Here is a 19646-nt window from a genome sequence, read left to right as displayed (position 1 = left end):
TATTAAATACTGCTTTATAAAGTGTACTTTCAATTATAATAGTTTTGCCTTGTCCCCATATCTTTGGTTGCCAGCTTAAGATAGTAAATTTTTCGGAATTTACAATCACAATACATTTTTATTTTTTTGTATAAAGTAATTAAATTAAGTAATTGTACAAAGTATTTATACTTTAATGATATTTTATAAACAATAGTAAATCACAAAAAATAGAGACACAAAAAAAAGGCCCAGGAAAGGACTCTTGTGCACAAACACTGTTTTTTTTTAGCAAAATTATTATAAAAAATATGTGGTAAATAATGTAGCAGAACAAAAGACTTGAAACAAAAAAATGTTCACTACAGCAAATGTTTACTAAATATATCTGCATGAGAATAAAGATAATTACACTTACTAAAAAAATTATGGGTATGCATTCATAAACATCGTATTTTAAGGAATAACCAATTAGCATACCTTTGCTAAGGCTGGGATGATTTCAGTTGTGAAAGGTACAATTTCTTTCTCTGCAGAGATCATACCTACAATAGTATCATCTTCCGTGAAGTTCAGTCGCGCTATACCCTCAAAGCACTTTTTCAGATGTGGTTGCACACGATGTGGATCTTTTGTTTCAGACAATATCTCAAGTAGTTCATCATTTGACAGAAAGAAAAACCTATACATTGCAAAATAGAAAAAATATACACTATGTAACTTTGAATTACCATATTTGCTGCCTGGCAGTTGAGTGGTTAGCATGCTAGTCATTTGCTGAGAGGTTTGGGCATGCATGTGTACAAACACTGACAATTCTTCTGGACAGAGTCATTTGATAGATAACATGAATTAAGATTGAATTTACGTTATTGCTTCCCTAAAAGGGTGTTGGTTTAGGAAATGGTAAAGGAATTGAACATTGAACCTACGATTTAATTTCTTCTCAAAAACTGACCCCTGTCCCAATCTACAAGTAAACTTTTGAACAAAATTACTTATCCCCAAGACAATCAAAAATTAAATTTTTTTAAATATAAAAAAAATTAAAATATCAAAAATACTTTTATATATATATACCTCACATATTTTATATATACACCTTTTATATATTTTATAATACAATTGAATGACCGACGTTAGTTGACCCAAAATTGCAAAAAGGAACCACGGCTATATGCGTTTTGGAACTATTCATCAGTAGCAGAAATAAAGAAAAATATTGTAAAATACTCCTTATAGTGGGAGTTACTCACTGTTGTAGACAAAAAAGTCGGATTAAAACTACAATGAATTTTGACGACGAATATGACAATGTCGAATTTTTGAATTTGACTCTTTTGTGTCTACAACAGCAAGTAACTGCCGCTATAAGGAGTATTTAACAATATTTTTTTTTATTTCTGCTACTGATGAAGGAACTAATGAATAGTTCCAAAAAGCATATAGCCGTTCATCCTTTTTGCAATTTTGGGTCAACTAACGTCGGTCGTTCAATTGTATTATCTAACCCAAAAGGTAATTTATTTTTATACCTTTATATTTCAATCCACTTCTGTCAATTTGAACAAGTTTTTAATTTTGGAAACTCTCACAATCTCTCTAAAAGAAATTCCTTCAGCCCTTTCGAAAAGTTGATCATGTATTTACCCATGCCACATGTTGAAATGGCCCTGGCTCTTTGGATAGTTTCTACCAAGTTTCAAAGGTGGTCAAAATTTCCCCACCATGTTTTACTTAAAAGTTTTATTTCTTCACATCTAAATTTTTTACAGCTTTTTTGTGGCCCTCTTAGCCACCTGTTATGGCTCCTATTCCATTTGATTTTCGCTCATGGCCACCTTAGAATATTTCAGTACTGCAAGAGGGCAAATAGGGTCCCTGGTGGAGAAACACTGCTGTGAAGTTACCATAGATTTATGCACAACAAAATCGAATTTTTGATGATGTTTTTAGATGATCAATGAATTATTAAAGATTCCAGATTAATAGCAACTAAAAATTTTAATTAAATAACAAGATTTCAATTACCTTGGGAAAAACAGACGTTTCTTTTCAAGGTAATCATTCAAGCCTTTTTGAATTTCTTCTAAGAGAGTGTTACACTTTTGCAATAGATTCAACATGTCTGGTTGTGAAGTGGCTACCAACACATGAGGATCAAGGGCCTTTTGATAAGAATAGAGTAATTATTTTATAACTTGATTATCGGATTCAAAAAATATTAAACCCCCGTAAAAATGTGGGTGCATCTGCATTTGGCATACTTACAGAGTTTTTCGCAGTTTCCCGCCATATACCATCAACTGTTTGAAATTTAGCCCCTTCTGCTGGCATTTGCTTCATTATGTCTTCAGAACTAAATATTGGTTCAAGGTACAACCAAGTAGCTTGACACTATAAAGATATAAAATTCAGAATCCCATATCTGTAAATGTTAGATCAATTGATTTATAGTTCAATATTTTAAATTGAGGAAGTTACAATGCAACTTTCTAGTCAATTATTTTTCTTAAAAGTAATCAAATTATATTAAATTTGAGTAGAAATTTTGTATATAGATGAAAAAAAGTTTTCCGTTGAAACTGTGGTCACAAGAAAAAAATTACAGACAATTTTATTTTTTTCATAAGTTCATAGACATTGTGCTGATGATAATGGTAAGATGCTTTTTAGAAAGCATTCTGAAATTTTATTAAAGCAGCGGTAGGCAATTCACGAACAGTGATCAACCAGTAGATCCAGAGCCGTTTTGTTTGATAATTTTTTCTGGCAATTTTTATTTGAAAATCCTTACTATAAAATTTTATGGAAGCATAAATTTTAAAGATGCAGTGAAACTTTGAAAAAGGTGACATTGTATAAGATGGAAACCTGTCTTGTGGACGGAATCAAAAGATAGTCCCATCCATGATTAGTGCTTTGATGTGCACCTTTATAAACCAAAAACCTGTCTAAAATAAATTATTTCTACCTCTTGGCATTCTGTTTCATACAAGTTTTACTCTATTTGCAATTGCATTCAAAAAATTGGTTACAATCCCAAACTTAACAAAACTTGATATACTGAGAAATTGAATTTTTTTAATGTTATGCCGAAACTGATATTTGGAAAGAAAAGTGATTTGTCTCCTCTGGGAATCAAACCTGGTTCCCCTTGCATACCGGGCAAATGAGCTAACCAATACACCAGAGAGCAAGGTTTAAGCTATGGTCACATTTTTTGCAAAATGCAAAAGAAAATCATAGAATGCAAAAAAAGTAGTAGCCACTTTCGCAAAAATGCGTACAGGAGGTACGCGGGTCTGGGTCATAATCCCGGCAGGATGAAATCCCGACAAGTCACAATCCCGACAGACGAAACGAGAGCAACAGAACTACAAACAGCACTTTGAATGTAATTCAATCACAACACATCACTCACTTCCCTTCTGAAATATAGATGGCAGCACTGAAAAATCAAACACATTACATATGCACTCAGACTGTTAGGTACACACACAGTTACACCTCCGGCACAATTCACTAGGTAGTAAATCGCTCATAAATGGTGATAGACCTGAGTTGTGTTCGGTTTGAAAGAAAGAAAAAGAAAAACGAAATACCGACAGGTCAAAATCCTGACAAGTAGAAATCCCGATAGGATCAAAATTCCGACAAGGTCGAATTTAAAAAATTCAATTTATTCAGCCGTATAAGCCGCACTTCGCTATTTCTGTCGGGATTTGAATTTCTCGTGGCGAGGGGTGTTGAGGCGCCAATGAGAATGATAAATTGCAATGAAATAAATTTTCGCAACGAGTAGACATCCAACCATCAATCATTACATTAGGATTGAAGCATTTTGCTAAAGCTTTTCCCCCCATTTTCGCTTTTTTGCGAAAGGAATTTTTTATCCAGCTTAAACCCTGCACCAGAGACACACTTTTCAATTTCTTATAACATGCATTAGTAGCCATACCATCTCTGAATACAAAAATGACAACTGGGATGAAAATTGTAGTTGAAAACTGTAGTTAAGAGAGGCTGCTATGTCTCCACTTAACACTTCACGCTACTAATGCGTGTTATAAGGAATTAAAAATTGCGTCTCTGGTGTATTGGTTAGCTCACTTGTCTGGTATGCAAGGGGACCCAGGTTTGATTCCCGGCCGGAGGAGAAGACAAACCACTTTTCTTTCCAAATATCAGTTTCGGAATAACATCCAGAAAATTAAATTCTCAGTATATTTCGGGTGGAAAAAATACCATCTCTGAAACTTAGTTATTTTTGGTAGAGTAGTATCACCATACATCAGAGTCAATTTGGTAAGAGCCAAAGTGGAAAGTTGCCAGATAAATTTGGTCGTCGACCTCTGAATTGACATGGTAGGATTAACAGAGTTTATGGTTTTAAGTAAATAGCATTTGGAGAAACAAATTTGGATAAAATTAAGTGTGGTCCATACGCACATGAAAATTTTATATAATTGTAATAATTCTGCATTCATAGTCTAGATATTTAAACTAATTCCAGAATGTTTCAATTTTGTTAAAGGAAGGGAAAAACCATTTTCACATTTTCGAGCCACTAAATCCTCTTGTGCAATTTTTTACTGTTTAAGAACTTTATGTGGAACTGCATATTATATATGCACTGTAGAAAGTTAGGCTTTTTAACATAAGCATTTTATGATCTGTGCCTGCTTGTTGATTGGATACTCTAATTTTTGTCAAAAAAAAGGTGTATCTTCGTAAAAGCCATTTAAATTAAATTGCCCGAATCTTGTCATTTACACACGACCACAACACTTATGTCGACTTGCCGGTTGCAAGTAACTAGAGTAATACAGTAGAATGGGGAAAATAAAACAACTTCTTTGAGTTAGAAAAACACTTATATTGGTACCCTGTATCGAAATTGTACATACTTTGAGCCATTCGTCTAATACATCTTGAATGAGCAGAAGGTTCTCTTCCCAGTGTTTCATGTCCACTTCAAATGGTTTTATGAATGGTGATCCCCTCATTGTCTGCACTTTCATTATGTGATCGTCAAGGAGAGTTTGAATATCATCAATGGCAGTAAGAATTGGAACACCCTATATACATGAAGGTGAGGGAAAGAAATTCACTAATGAAGGAAAAAAAAAATTCACTATGTATTGAGTGAGTTCACTGGAAAAGTAAAAAAGAATACATAGTAGAGTTTAATTATTTTAAAATTGATACCAATAAAACAACAATGAAAATTCTTTGAATGGTGAATTCAGATGGGCAAGCCTCTGCAATAAGAGAAAAACACAGTAGACTTCTGATTACCCACACAGTTAGCTGACTCAAGAGCCCAGAATAACAAAATCCACAAATTGGTTTGAAAAGTAGTAAACAATAAAAAATTGACTGCAATGAAAAATACTCATTCTTCAACTGTTATTTTAAAATACACTACACACACACATTTCACGAGGACCCAGGTTTGAACCCCACCGGCACCATAGTGGTGGTCAGATGAAGTTGGTTTTCTGTGGCTCCCATCTTCAAGGCATGAATGCGAGCTAATCTCCCAGTTAAAAAAGTCTAGCCACACAGAGCAACAGGCCTACAACGGTAAAAATATTCAATGATTACACTTCACTCACACTTTGAAATATAGACGGTAGCAATGAAAAACTCAGACACAACACCAGACACACACTCAGACTGTTAAGCGCGCGCACACACACACACTTTGTTCCAGACTCTGCCATGAATCTGGACTGGAAGAGATCTTGGCAACGGGATGAGCCCAGTGGCAGAGTCCTGGTATTCATTCATTTAGTACAGGTTAGCTTTGCTAAGTGAAATAGTAAATGATGGGCATCTATAATAAAAATTTATGCTTTTTTTTAAGCTGTCAAAAGCTTTAACTACCAATTAGGAAGCTATGACAGGGTTCTTAGCAAAATATGCTTGATTATTTCTCTACCTTCTCTGATTAAAATTCCCAGAGAGAAATATATTTCTAAAACTCTTAACCTTCCTAATGCTTTTCGAGTTTTTTTTTTCTTTCAGAGAATTTTTTCACGAATATTTGTATATTTTTCTAACTTTTTCCAAATATTTTACGTTTTCCTTGACTTTCCAATTTGCTGGGATCCCTGTAAACTGGGAAACTCTGGCTGAATGAAGGGATGGAAAAGAAATGGGAAGCACACATAAAAATAATCAGTTCAGACATTCACAGCTAAAGAGGAAAAAATATGACTAGAAATTTTCCCAACTTACAGTTTCTCTGTAAGGTACAAATTCAAATAGCACATCTTTCCATTCCTCTTTCATTTTTCCCATGGCTTTCTCCAAAGCATATTCCTTGCTAGCAGAAGCACCTAACTCTTCCAGTCTAAAATTACAAAATCCAATCTCATTACAAGTAATTCACAAAATCAAAAATTTGAACCACATGTGATATAGGGTGAAAAAAAAGCCTGTTATAATCAATACAGTGACTTTCATGAAAATTTTAAATTGGTGTTATGAGAGTTAAAACATTTCATATGTACATTTTATTTGTGATTTCTTATCAACACATCAATTACTTACTTCTCCTCATATTTATCAAGACCTAGGTTGATCATTTCATGTAAACTTGCTGTGGGAGCTGGAGAGATGGTAAAGCCAACTATTTCACTAGCCTGCCAGCAAAAGAGGTAGAAGGTAAAAAAAAAAGGTAATTATAAACAACACATACTTGTGCAAATGTTACAATGTCATATAAAGAATCACATATATATGTGTATATCTGCATAAAAAAACCTTAATGGACACAATTTCAACCTATTGTAATAATACAATTTATGTAGAGAAACTGAAAACATTCATGTTGATAAATAGCAAGTATCATTCATTTACCGCTCTGTCACAGGAAATTCAGTAATTATATGAACATTTATTGAAGAGATATATAATAGATAAATATACACAAAATATTGACGTATATGTGATCTTCAAAACTTTTTCCATGGAAGAATTTAACAGAAATAGCATTTGTATCGTTGCAGTAGCCCTTCACTAAATAAAGCATTGTTATAACACACATTTTTTTTTCAGATATTTCTCGCTTTTTATTAGAAGCGCTATCAAAAACGTGACTAACATCAGAACTTTTATGAAGTTATGTTATATTATGCTAACAACATATCTCATTTTTTTTGTCTTCCAGCATGAGTGATATAACAATTGGTAACTGTATTACACTATTTGAGGGCCATTATAGCAAATTTGCAGTGAACAGATGCATATCTCTATTGAAATAAAATAAAAATACTGAATCTCTCATCAAGTGTGCCACTGCTGTTTCAGGTAATAATCACAGCTATTTCACTAGAATAAAAATATATATATGAAATTATAATTATAGTTGTTACTTTTTCCCAATGCCTTGGTCTAATTCCTGGATTTGATATAGCTGTGAGAACAGGCACATAAGTCTTGAAAGTTTCAATTCTATCTTTAAGATTTTGTGCCACTTTTCTAGGAGCTGGTTGACCTACAAAAGTCTTCAGAAGCCTAAAGAGTGTTCTCCACATGTCCTCTACTTCATCTCTAATTTCTTCTCCTTTGAGTCCTTTGAATGGGCCTTAATGCAATAAGAATAAATGCGCTTTGAAATAGTACTTACAAATCCCAAGAAAATCAATCAACTCAAGTTTTTGTAAATCACAGATGTTACATGAAAGACAAAATTGATTATTATTTCAGTTGCTAACTATCATTATACTGATTAGTATTTCCACAAAATTAAGTTATTTAGAAATACAGTGTGTACTTACACACAGATAAAACTTTTGCTTTATAATTTTATGTATACATAAGTGTTACACTATGGAATATATATTACACAGGCATTTTCAACCCGTTTCTCGCAGGCATCATGGTGCTCCCTGAAGTACTGGGACTGCTCGATGGTTGCGTCAGATTTTGTGCTCACAAGCACTTACAATTAAACATTACAATTAAACACCTTGGGGAAATTGCATTCAAGGATTGAAATCATCGTCATTTCATGCATTTCTATGTTAAACTTGCCATAAGAGTGCTTTTACGATGATGGTATAGGCAATGCCTGCAACTGGAAAAAGGTTGAAGACCTCTGTATTACATAAATGTGTAAACAACTGTGTGTTAGCAGGCGTGATAATTTTCTTTAATATTGTACACATAAGGCATGCAAACTATAATTCTCATATAATGAGTGCTGTGAGAACAAGAAAGTTTCTCACTATGCAGCATAACTATGGTGAAATGTCGTAATAAGTAACAGGAGTAATGGAGCAATGTGTTGAGGTACAGTCAAAATTCATTATAGTGACCCCCTCCACCCCACTTTTAATGCCGGCATCCTTTAGCATCAGAAATGTCATACGAACAAATTTTATAGGTTCAACCGTGATTTAATGCAATGCCAAACTCATTAATAGCCACACAATTTTGGGGAATTGTGGCATTGAACCAGGATTTAACTGTGGTGAAGAAAGGCATCACAGATACCAAATCTGTAAGTATGATTTAATTAATTTTCTCACTGATATGCATTCCATGAATATTACACTATTTTCATCTGCTGTTGAGCTTTTTGATTCAACTACTTTTTCATTAAACTAATATTACCAAAAAACCTGCATTAAGAGAAGGATATTTCATACTTAAAAAATTAAATGTATATGTACAGAGAGAGATAGACAAATTTTTTCTCAGCCCAATAAATCAATGAAACAGATACTTTCCGAGTATTATGCCAAGGTGAACTCGGAAAGAAAAAGTCATCTGGTCTCTGCTGGGATTCAAACCCAGACCTTCTTGCAAACCAGGCAAGCATGCTACCATCTACACCACTGGAGACTCAACCCTGCCTTCCTTATCTCATGCCAGCAAGAGGGGCCTGGGTTCGAGTCTTGGCAGCGACTCACCCTTTGGATGACTCTTCTTTCCGAGTTCCCCTTGACATAATAACCAGAAAATATCTGTTTGATTGATAAATCTACATAAACACCAAGTTTTCAAACACAGTAATACACATACATACACAGTACAACATGAGCATACTAAAATACCTGATTCTCGACAGCAATTAATAAGAACAGATAAACATACTCACCATTAAACCAGATTTCATATTTATCCAAGAAATTTAAACATGTGCGCCATAATTTATCATATGGTTCCACTTGATGCATAAGAATAGGTATCTTGGGAAATGCTGATTTTTCCCATCCCAATAAATACTCTTCATCATTGATATTCTGAAATTATTGGAAAGTTTCCACAAATTAAAGATATTTTACGCATGAAAACACATGGCATATTTTATGTCATTGTGCCATGGAAAATTTGATACATAAGTTTTCTCTAAACAGAACAAATAATAATCAATCAAACATTAACCACTTTCTGTATGGATTCAGATAAAAAAATGATCACGATAGAAAACAGGAATCACATTGTTAACTGTAAATTGCACAATGCATGGTCAGTCAGTGACATGATTCAATGCCACTTTCTTCTCCAGCAAAATCAGCCTGGATCCATGCCTGAAAAGCTGATATGACTTCCATTATTCAACGCAAGGTTCATTTAACAATCTGGAATGATTTTATTGCATTTTCGTTTATGGAAAACATCTGAGAGAGCATAAATTCTGAAATATACAAATGGAAAGCAGATCTGATGCCTTTTCAATAGACTTAAAATTAACCAAGTTTGACAGTGTAACGATAAGTTGACCAAGATCAATGTTTAACTTAAGAAAATGTTGTAATTTAGGTTGCAGTTCTAGATTTTGAAGATTTGCTGTGTAAGGACCGGGAGGATTATGATAGTATGCCTGTTTTTGGCAATATTGTTTGAGAAAACTAAATGTTCACCTGATGACTAGAGAACCATTTTTAAGTGAATGCAGAGAGCCTTACATGGATGGTTTGAAATAACTCAAATTAAAATGCACACATGTTCACACCAGACTTTTTAATTCCATCTGCTAACAACAAATGAAAAATTTAGTATAATTTGAATGTATTCATAAGAAAGTCTGAAAATATAACACCAGTACCAATATTTCTTCCTTTGCAAACATAAGTCCATTATGCACCAAGTCCAATACATCAACATTTTCTTTAACTTCATCCATGGTCATAATCTGCAATTAATTCATGAAAAAATTATTTAAAACATGCAAGATGCAAAGAAGATAAAAACACATTTGATTTTCATATACAATAGAACTTTGGTTTTCAAGTGTTTTGCAAGACAAACAAAAATTTGTAAAAATTTTGACTCGCTTAATGAGCAATGTCTTGCAAGATCAAAAAAAATTTCAGAATTTCTCAACAGATCTTGACTTGATAAACAAGATACTTCTTGTAATACGAGTAGTAGGCATACCAAAGACTCCTAGATGAGCACAAGTCTATATGAGGCTTTGTGTATCTACATTGTCTGTCAAGCGTCACATGATCACAACTAAAAAGCTGAAATTTGCCTTCTCTTACTATGGACAAAGACATCTAAATGAGTTGGGGGACATGAATTTTGTTAAGGACAATGATTAAGCATTCTTGGAGTCCTTTCTTTATCATTTTAATGAAATAACTAAATAGAAAAATATGTTGCATGTATAACTTTTATATAAGCAACTTTTTAATAGTTTAAAGGCCCTCTTGTTAGATTTGGACCCATTAGTTACGGCATTACTGACTATGAAAGTGACGAGGCATTCATACTGCAAGCCCACGAAAGACTGTCTTGCTCTATTTTTAGGTGTCAACTTAAGTGGGAATTTCAAAGTGAACCCCCCCCCCCACCTTGTTCTTCTATATCATTCTGGAAACATGAGAATTCAATATAAAATAAGTAAAAATACAATGATTTAAAATAAATCAACCTCTACTATATCTTTGAAAAGAATCATGGCTGGCCTAAGGGAAACAGGTTTAGAATGAATCATTAGAGTTTTCATTATTTCTTACGGAGAAATTTGATTTGATATACAAGCATTTTTGATTATGAGCACATTCGAGAACAGTAGGAATTATGCTCATAAACGATGTGAAGAATGAAAGTAACAGAAATGAGAGAGCAATTGTGACAAGATTGTGCATTTGCACCTCTCTATAGGAACAATTCTGAATTTAGTGAAGGAATGCAGGTTTACATAACCAGTGTCATGAGAAGAATTTCAGGGGTGGGAAGTGATAAAGTCCATTTCGGAGCAGCTTTGGAGCAGCAAAATTCAGGATTCTGAGCAGTTTTGGAGCAGCAAATTGAGGATTCGGAGCAGATATTTATAAATTGGAGCAGCGAAATTAACAATATTTTCGTTAACCCTCCACCCCTTTTCAAAATAAAACTACTGCATTTTTTTTTTATCTAACATCTTTTCATCAGCTTGTTTTTTTGTTGTTTCAGGTTTTTGATACCTTGTTTGAAAGAGCGGCTGTCATAAAATTTTTCGCACCAGTCTAGTAAAGATGATTTTTGCTTACCAAGGGCACTATTTGCTATCTGGAACAGCTGCCCTTCAAATGGGCTAAAAATTTTCTATATAAGTTTTCAATTTTTTTATACTCCGAAAGAAATTGTTGCAAAATGGGAGGGAATTTCGGAAGAATCTACACGATGTTTGGCGATTTAGCAATCATTATTTGGCGAGATTAGCGATCTGATACTCGTTATTTGGCAATATTGGCGATTCAATACTCGTTATTAGACAACATTGGCGATTTAACACTCGTTATACGGCAACATTGGCGATTTAACGCTTATTATTCAGCAAAGTTTCTGAATTAGCAATTGGCGGACATGTGCTTTTTACTCTTCGAATGATTGGAATGAAAATTTTTTTCACGAAACTTCGGGATTTGACGCAATGACAATTGACTACACTAATTTCTGCTGCTTTCAGTGGCGACTTTTTTTTTTGAAAACGGAAACTGACTCACATTTGCGCTTTAAAGCTGAAAGACCATTGCAAACCATCTTCAGTTGCACGATCACTGATAATATCGGGATTTCGCGTTGGAAAGCCCGATGCAGGGGCCAATAGTTTAAATAAGGCGATAGTTCAAGTACAGTGGAATAAAACACTCTCTTCTCGGAAAGAATCGTTTCGCAGCAAGCAGGAACAAAAAATTTTTGGCGTCCTTTCCGAAATTTTGGGCATACTGAAGCAAAATTCGCTATTTGGCGCAGAAAAATACGAAATTATACTATTGGAGCAGGATGACGCAAGATGTTAATTTTGGCGCAGTGCGGCGCAATTGGCGCAGAGTTCCCACCCCTGGAATTTTCTCTGCTCTGGAGCTGTGTTCTAGGAAAAATGAACAAAAACTTTTATTCACACTTACAATAGCAACAAAGTGACATTTTTAGCTATCCAAAGACAACTAAAGCAGAAGCAAGAACTGCATTAATATTCATAGCAACTGTGAGTTTAGATTCCATCAAGCTTGTGTAGAGGTGTGAACCAGTACGTAGGCTTGTGGGTCTAATTTTTTATGGAGAGCTGGCTGGAAGTCAAACTTGGTTGATACTGGAAGTTTCTTCTTTTTTAAAAAAATTAGAATTGCGTGTTTCAATAGCCTCAATATTCATACAGGAATGAAAATTAAATATGTTGATATGATGTAAATTTTTTTCAAAAAAGAAAAAAAGTGGCTACTTTATTTTTCAGACCAGTCATGCTTAGAAATGGCTGACTGCATATTGCAGTGAACAACATTCCTCTTATTTTCTGTGAGTCTGGTTTCAATGACTTAATTTTTAAAAGTCCTATATGTGATGTAACGAAAGTACTGTGAATTAATAATTGTTATCCTGATATTGATGAAAATGTATATAGTGCCCTTTACCTCCAGCATACAGATAAAGTTAAATGGGATGAATTGGTTATTATACATAATAACAGGCTTTTTTATAGATTATTATGCATAATAACTGACCGTTTCTGTAGGTTATTGTGCATGTTAACCAGCAATTACGCACAATAATCAGATTTATCACATTTACCGTAACATATATATCTGCTTACTAAAGAAGTTTTGGGTAGTTATGCTCATTTTGTAGCAAGTGGGACTTTTGTACCAAATGTGTGTGGCTCATTTATTGTAATGTTTACCTTGGTTATTGTGATTCTGAAACAATGTTTTTCAAACATGTTCATCACTTTACAATGGTTTGTCACATTTTTAATGCTCCCAGTATATGGAGAAAAGCTGGGAAAAGCCATATATTATTGTTAGTGTATATAAAGTCACACGTACACAAACAAAAAAAGGAAGGCATAACAAAATCATAAATGCAGTATACCTCTTTCTTCTTGAAGTCTTCTATCTTTTCTTCATACATTTCAAGATTTGATTTAAATTCATTCAACCTCTCTGTTAGTTTTGCTTCAGCTTGATTTTGTTGAGCACTAAACTTGGAGAAGCTTACTTCAAACAACACCTGGACATCCTTTGGCCAAGTGAATATTCTGGCATTGATCATGATATCTTCAGCTGAGCAAAGAAAACAAAACATTCAATTTAACAATGATTTGTTCAATTTATTATATCTATGACGTTTGATGACGAATCAAATGTCTGATGAAATCAAAAACTGTAAAACACGATAATACTTGAACATTCATTTTTCATCAATCTTTGTTTTTTAAACAATTAATTTCAGGTGCATTTTAGACAAGTGGAAAAGCTTGGAGAACATTCAATTGAAAAGGCATAATAACAATTGCTTAAAAAAAGGCATCACAGTTATGGGAGCACAAGAATGCCGTATAAGAAACAATATAATAAGTTTGGGAATGATAAAGCAAACTTTGAATTAGTATGAATATCCACCTCTTCCCCCAAGAAGGAAATATTATATATTTTTGCTCACTGCTGAATATTCTAAAGTAAATTGCCAAATTCAATTGATTGGCCACAGCCAATGAAATGTGACTAGAATAAATTACAGTAATAATTGACTTTAAATATTTCAAATATATTAGTGCTTGAAAATGGAGTTTATAATGAAAAGTCATTTTTAAAAAAATAATTTGTATTAAAATTGTGATAGAAATCACTGAACCCCCAGTAAAACACTACATCTTTTAATGAAGTTGGCTTCTTTGGGGTTTTCAGCAGGTATGAAGAGAGGGGGTATAGGGTGAGTTGTTCCATAGAGAAATCAGCTATACAAAATATTTGGATTGTCAATGCTAAAATAAAATGCTTTGAAAGTGGTAAGATATCTCATCAATGTCATTGAGAGGATAAAAAAAACTTTATAACATATATCAGCCACCTTGTTAGGCATTTTGCCTGTTGTGGCTTCTTATTTGTATCTGTAGTTGTATTTGAGAAGCCTCTTAAATTATTGTTTGGTAAAACAAAACAAAAAAAAAAAAAAAATATATTTTATTTTACCATGTGGATATATATATATATAATTTTATTTTACCAGGTGGATATATATATATAATTTTATTTTACCATGTGGATATATATATATATATACACAGTGTGAATTTCATCTAATCTGCGAAACAAAAATCTGTGATAAACAAGCTCAAGTGGAAAATACACATGTTAGCAACTTTTTGTCCTATCTCTTTCCATTTTCAAGTTAGGGTAAATAGAAGAAAAATGCTTCAAATCTGAAAATCTCAATTTTTGTGAAGTTCCTGAAAGACCTACATGTAAACTAAGCATATATTTGAAAAGAATAGAAAAAATCTCACAAGGTTACATCATTTTCATAAGAATATCTGGATTTAATGGTGAGCTACAAGCCCTGAAAGATTGGAAAGGTGCAAAATTGAATTCTTGTCAAAATCTGTAACTGTCAATTTTGAAAACATCCTTCCAGCTACAGCTGGTCAAATCAACCAAAAGCTTGTCTATTCAAAAGAGCCCACAATAAAACCATATCAGTGTTTTAGTTCAAGAGATTTGTTTGCTATCCATCATCACTAAAATCAGCACTTGTCAAAATAGACATTCAAAACTGGTGGTTATAAATTTTGACAATAATTTTATTTTCCACATTGCTAATCTCTCAGCACTTGCAGCTTGCCATCAAATCCAGACATCCTGATGGAAATGGTGTTAACTTAAACATTTTTTTGACTTTTTCTTAACATGTGCTTAGTTTGCATACATCTTTCAGGAACTTAAAAAATTTAAGACTTTTTCAGAGGTGATATATTTTCTTTCTATCCACCGAGAATATATATTTTATTTTCGAATTGAATTCAAAAATAGAAAGATATAGGAAAAAGTTGTTATGTGTTTTATGTCCCACTTGAACTTGTCTTTCAATCACCCCCCTTTTGTTCGGCATGTTAAGTAAACTTTACCTTGTATATGTATATCACAATGTGAACCTCAAGAAATTTGAGGTTTTAATTTTTACTAAAAAGTTTAAATTTTACTCACAGTTCAACTGAGTGTGACTCATTAGGAATAAAATTCTTTTAGCAGCTTTTCTTAACTCCTCACATAATTCGAAAATTCTCACTTGTGAACACTGGAAAAAAAAATCAATTATTTCCTATTTTGATTTTTTATTTGATATTACGACCATGACAATTGTGTATTCTTAATGCTGAGAGACATTACTGAAGTAGGCCTTAAAGATCACTCTCATATTCAAAGATCACCTAAGTAACCTGCAACACAGTTACAGAACACTTAAATGATCCGTGGCACATTTAGAGATCCTTGAGTGACGTGTGGCACAGTTTTAGAGCACTTAAGCGGTCCCCAGTGCGGTTCTACATCACTCAAGTTACCCGTGGAACATTCCCAGATTACTTAAGTGAGCTGTGGCATAATTACAGATCACTTGAGCGATGCGTGGCACAGTTCCAAAGCACTTAAGCAGCCTGGAAACATTTTGAGATCCCTTGAAGGATCCGTGAAACATTTGGAGATCATTAAAGTGGCTCTGTAGGGGACTTATCAATAGGTAGAATGTTAGTTCAGGTGCCCAATAATTATCCAAAAGTTTTTTTCCGTTTTTGGCGCACAATAAGATGCGATTAAGAATATTCCATATCTTCATAAAGGGTGGTTGATGACGTAAGCATCATCCAAACCCCCCTTCCCCCCATTGTTATCAAAAGTCAGCAAATCGGAACACCCCCCCCCCTCCCATCGATGCTGACATAATACTTGAATGACCTTTATGGGTATAACATAGGATTCTATAGGTTGACTGAAATTGGGGGGGGGGGGGAATAAGAACAAAAAAGTTTCTGAACAAAAGGGCAATAGAAAAAAAAGTTTAGGAAAGTCTGGTTTAGATAAACGTATAGTCAGGGACCCGGGAAATGGAAATTTTGGCAGAGTAACCCATGGCAGCTAAAGAAAGTTCCAGGTTTCGATATATAGTTGAAATACAGTGAAAGTGCTTTTATGCAGATACCAGTAAGAAAAAAAATTCAATGTAAAAGAGAAGGTGACCATTAAAAAAGGTTCTAATTGAAACCTTTAAAAGAAATGGGCGTAATAAAAATAGGAACATGCAGTTTTTTAAAATTAAAAATTCATCAAAATCCCTGGAAGTAGGAAAAAAAAGTTATTGAACAGGCTGTAGCTTTGAATTAGCCAGAGATAAAAATCAATTTCTGAAGCTATATACAATGGCATTTCTACAGAAAATTCATGGGACCAAACCAATTACGTCCATAAAGGGACTTCTAATCCAATGAATGAATAATGAAAATAGTATCTGTGACTGTGTCTAAGGGTGACCATAACTCCAAATAAAATTATTTTTCGGCCATAAAACAGGTCCCAGCCCATTTGGAGGGGAATAAAAACAAGGTGGTTTCATTGTGCATCAGAAGATACTGTACTACTATGAAGTTACTGTATGATTATAATGTACCATATAAAAGAAAAAGCCTGCACCATACCAAGAAATGGTTTTCATTACAGAAATTCAGAACAAACACTATTTTTGGAAATTGCATTGGTGATGAAAACTACAAGTAAGATAAGACCCCCTGATGTACTCCTTGCACAGTGGACACCAAAACATATTCTACAATCATTACTAATCACCTCAACAAAAGGAGTCATTCAAAGCTATGACAAATACATAGATTAAACAGTTATGGATTCCCATCAGGGGCATAAGCAGGATCAACCTTTTTTTAGGGGGCACAAAAGGTTTGGGGAAGAGGCATAAAGATTTTCTTTCAGAGAAATTTTGAATTACCAACCTTTAGAAAGCAGTTAAATCAACAGAAACTGATAAAATAACATATAAATTATTTAATTTTAATATTTGAATTTTTTTCAAAGAAATTCTGAAAATATGTTTATAGGAATCAGTTGAAATTGAAAACTTATTGTCATTGTAACAGAAGTTTGACTGTACTAATATGTATGTGATTTTTCTTGTGTTTACAGTACGAGAATATTAAAAAATCTACTTGATTTTGCTCTAAGCTATGATAATCAGGAATAATTTTAATGTGATGAACATACCTGTTTCAAGTATTCAATCATATCTACAATATCTTGAGTTGTTTCAACAGAGCTACTTAACTTTGAAGACATAGTCGAGAACTCTTCACGTATCCTGAAAAAATAGTAATACCATGACTTTCAATTACATATAAAAATAATTTGAAAAAAATAATAAATTTAATCACTGTTGAACAAGGTGTAACTATTCAAAATTTTCTCTTTGCATTTCTAAGTAAAAATTAAGGGAAAATATTTTTAGGTCCATACTTTTTGAAGAACTTAAATTTTCAAACGTTATGCTTTCCCAGGAGGCAGAAGTTTTGTATAGTTTTCTGATTAGTTTTCAATGAATTTCTCAAGGCACTTATGCACTATGTGTACTTGAGTTTCTGGGTGAGATGGAGTAAATACATCTAGCATCTGCTGTTTTTCAACCTACATGCAAGCCATTTGCAATGGTATCACCACAGTCTTCTGCTCATACATCAGGAGGCATATTTATATATATATAGCGCAAGGTTTTTTCATCATCATAATCAAGATGGTAATCTTATGTTTTCAAATTTAAAAGCAATATGTGTTTATTTATACATTTTGCTTTCAAGTTTTCATCATTCTTTCTGAAATGTTTCCTTATACTGTTGACAAAGGTGTGTCCAAAAACAAAATGAAATTTAAAAATAGCTCATTAGTGAATGCATTCTTGCTTGTCTGCTTACTAGCACCATTTAGATGAATTTTTCAGAAGTAACAGGCCATTTGCTGCAGTTTTTTTACACTGTTTAGTTTTCAGTCTATAAGCAATTAAGTGAAGCAGTGTTTTATTGATTTTACGATTTTGTTACAAAACAAAATGAAGACGTGTGAAAAGCAATGATTATGAATGAAATTTTGCTCCTTATTTGGCAAGATCTTTAAAGAAATTGAAAATGATGTAAGAAAATTATGGAGTAAAATGTATGAGGAATTCACATGATATCCGAAGCTGAAAGCAGTCATAGCATCAATCATGAAGAGAATACAGGAACCTAGGCGACACTGAATATCGAGTGATGCTGCTCATGGTGAGATTATGGTATGGGAAAATTTTTTATGTGGCTCTGAAATGTGATGCACACAAATTTCTTTTTCAGAATCTTACATTCGATTTCACAGCAAAACTGTCAAATAGATAAAACAATACTTCACTTAAATACTTGCCAATTGAAAACTAAACAACATAGAATGATATGAAAAAACAGAACACTGCTTCTGAACTATCAATTTGAATACAAATACAAAATCAGAAGCCACAACAGGCAAATTACCCAACATGGTGGCTGAGGTAAAAAAGTCAAAAGGTGAAAAAATAAATAAGAAAAGATAAGAAAAATCAATATAAAAAAAAGAAATAATATTGGAAAAAGCTCATAAAAATGTGATTGTCATAGCCTAAATGCAGTAACCCAATAGCAATACATCAGGGGAAAATAAATAAATATATACATACATACATTAATAAATACTTCATAAAAATATGGTTGTCATTCACCTAAGTATATGGATGGCTTCTCAATTACTCACACTAAACTTTCATATTTCCTCTTCAAGGTGTCTATTTTAAAGGAATTAACAACTCAATGTTTTTTTTTTAATTTTTGAAGTATAAAAAGTATACAAGGGAACACTATTTCTCCCCTTTTTTAATAGTACAAAGCAGTAGTATATCTTTCAATAGGCTATTTTGAGAGTTTGGATTGCTTTTGGATGGATCTTGCACATATGCACTATGATAAATGTATGATAATCATAGTATATACAGACCAACGAATATGATGTGAATTCTCTTCTGACTGGGAATCTATTATTCTTCTGCACAGTCGTTCAATTTTTGAGCAGAACTCTTCTTTTATTTGTATGCAACTTAAACTGAACAAGTTCAATTGCACGGAATCTTTCTTCTTATCAACCAAGAACTTGCTTTGCCTTATTTCTACAATTTTCTAAAATATAAAAAAGAAAAAATACATTTATACAAATTTGTGTGATAAAATTTTTTGTGATAAAAAATACATGTTTTCAATTTCTTTACAATGGATACTTGCTTCATATGCAAGCCTGATTGGATAGAATATTTTTAAAAACAAAATAAATTTAAATAAAATGTTTTCATCGATTTATTCAGAATCAGTTTTTTTCCCTTAAAAACTAAAA

At 33.1% G+C, this 19646-nt stretch overlaps 1 protein-coding gene across 1 annotated transcript in view; it reads right to left on the bottom strand.

The window, feature by feature from the left end:
* LOC149068889 (dynein axonemal heavy chain 3-like) overlaps positions 1–19646 on the bottom strand; it is a 130300-nt gene that overhangs the window by 94750 nt on the left and 15904 nt on the right. Inside the window, exons 12-24 of the mRNA XM_089250328.1 lie at positions 19257–19435; positions 17472–17565; positions 15411–15501; positions 13300–13490; positions 10046–10132; positions 9095–9239; positions 7365–7576; positions 6541–6632; positions 6226–6340; positions 4890–5060; positions 2251–2376; positions 2011–2147; positions 460–661 (exon numbers count right to left, since the gene is read on the bottom strand). Of these exons, the coding sequence (XP_089106454.1) occupies positions 460–661; positions 2011–2147; positions 2251–2376; positions 4890–5060; positions 6226–6340; positions 6541–6632; positions 7365–7576; positions 9095–9239; positions 10046–10132; positions 13300–13490; positions 15411–15501; positions 17472–17565; positions 19257–19435 (1842 nt within the window). The remainder of the gene's footprint in view (positions 1–459; positions 662–2010; positions 2148–2250; positions 2377–4889; positions 5061–6225; positions 6341–6540; positions 6633–7364; positions 7577–9094; positions 9240–10045; positions 10133–13299; positions 13491–15410; positions 15502–17471; positions 17566–19256; positions 19436–19646) is intronic.

The sequence above is a fragment of the Pholcus phalangioides genome, unplaced genomic scaffold (assembly GCF_987345545.1).
Source record: "Pholcus phalangioides strain wild (caught in Gottingen) unplaced genomic scaffold, Ppha-v1.0 ptg000024l_1, whole genome shotgun sequence".
Classification (NCBI taxonomy): domain Eukaryota; kingdom Metazoa; phylum Arthropoda; class Arachnida; order Araneae; family Pholcidae; genus Pholcus; species Pholcus phalangioides.
This window is presented reverse-complemented; position numbering and strand designations above follow the sequence as displayed.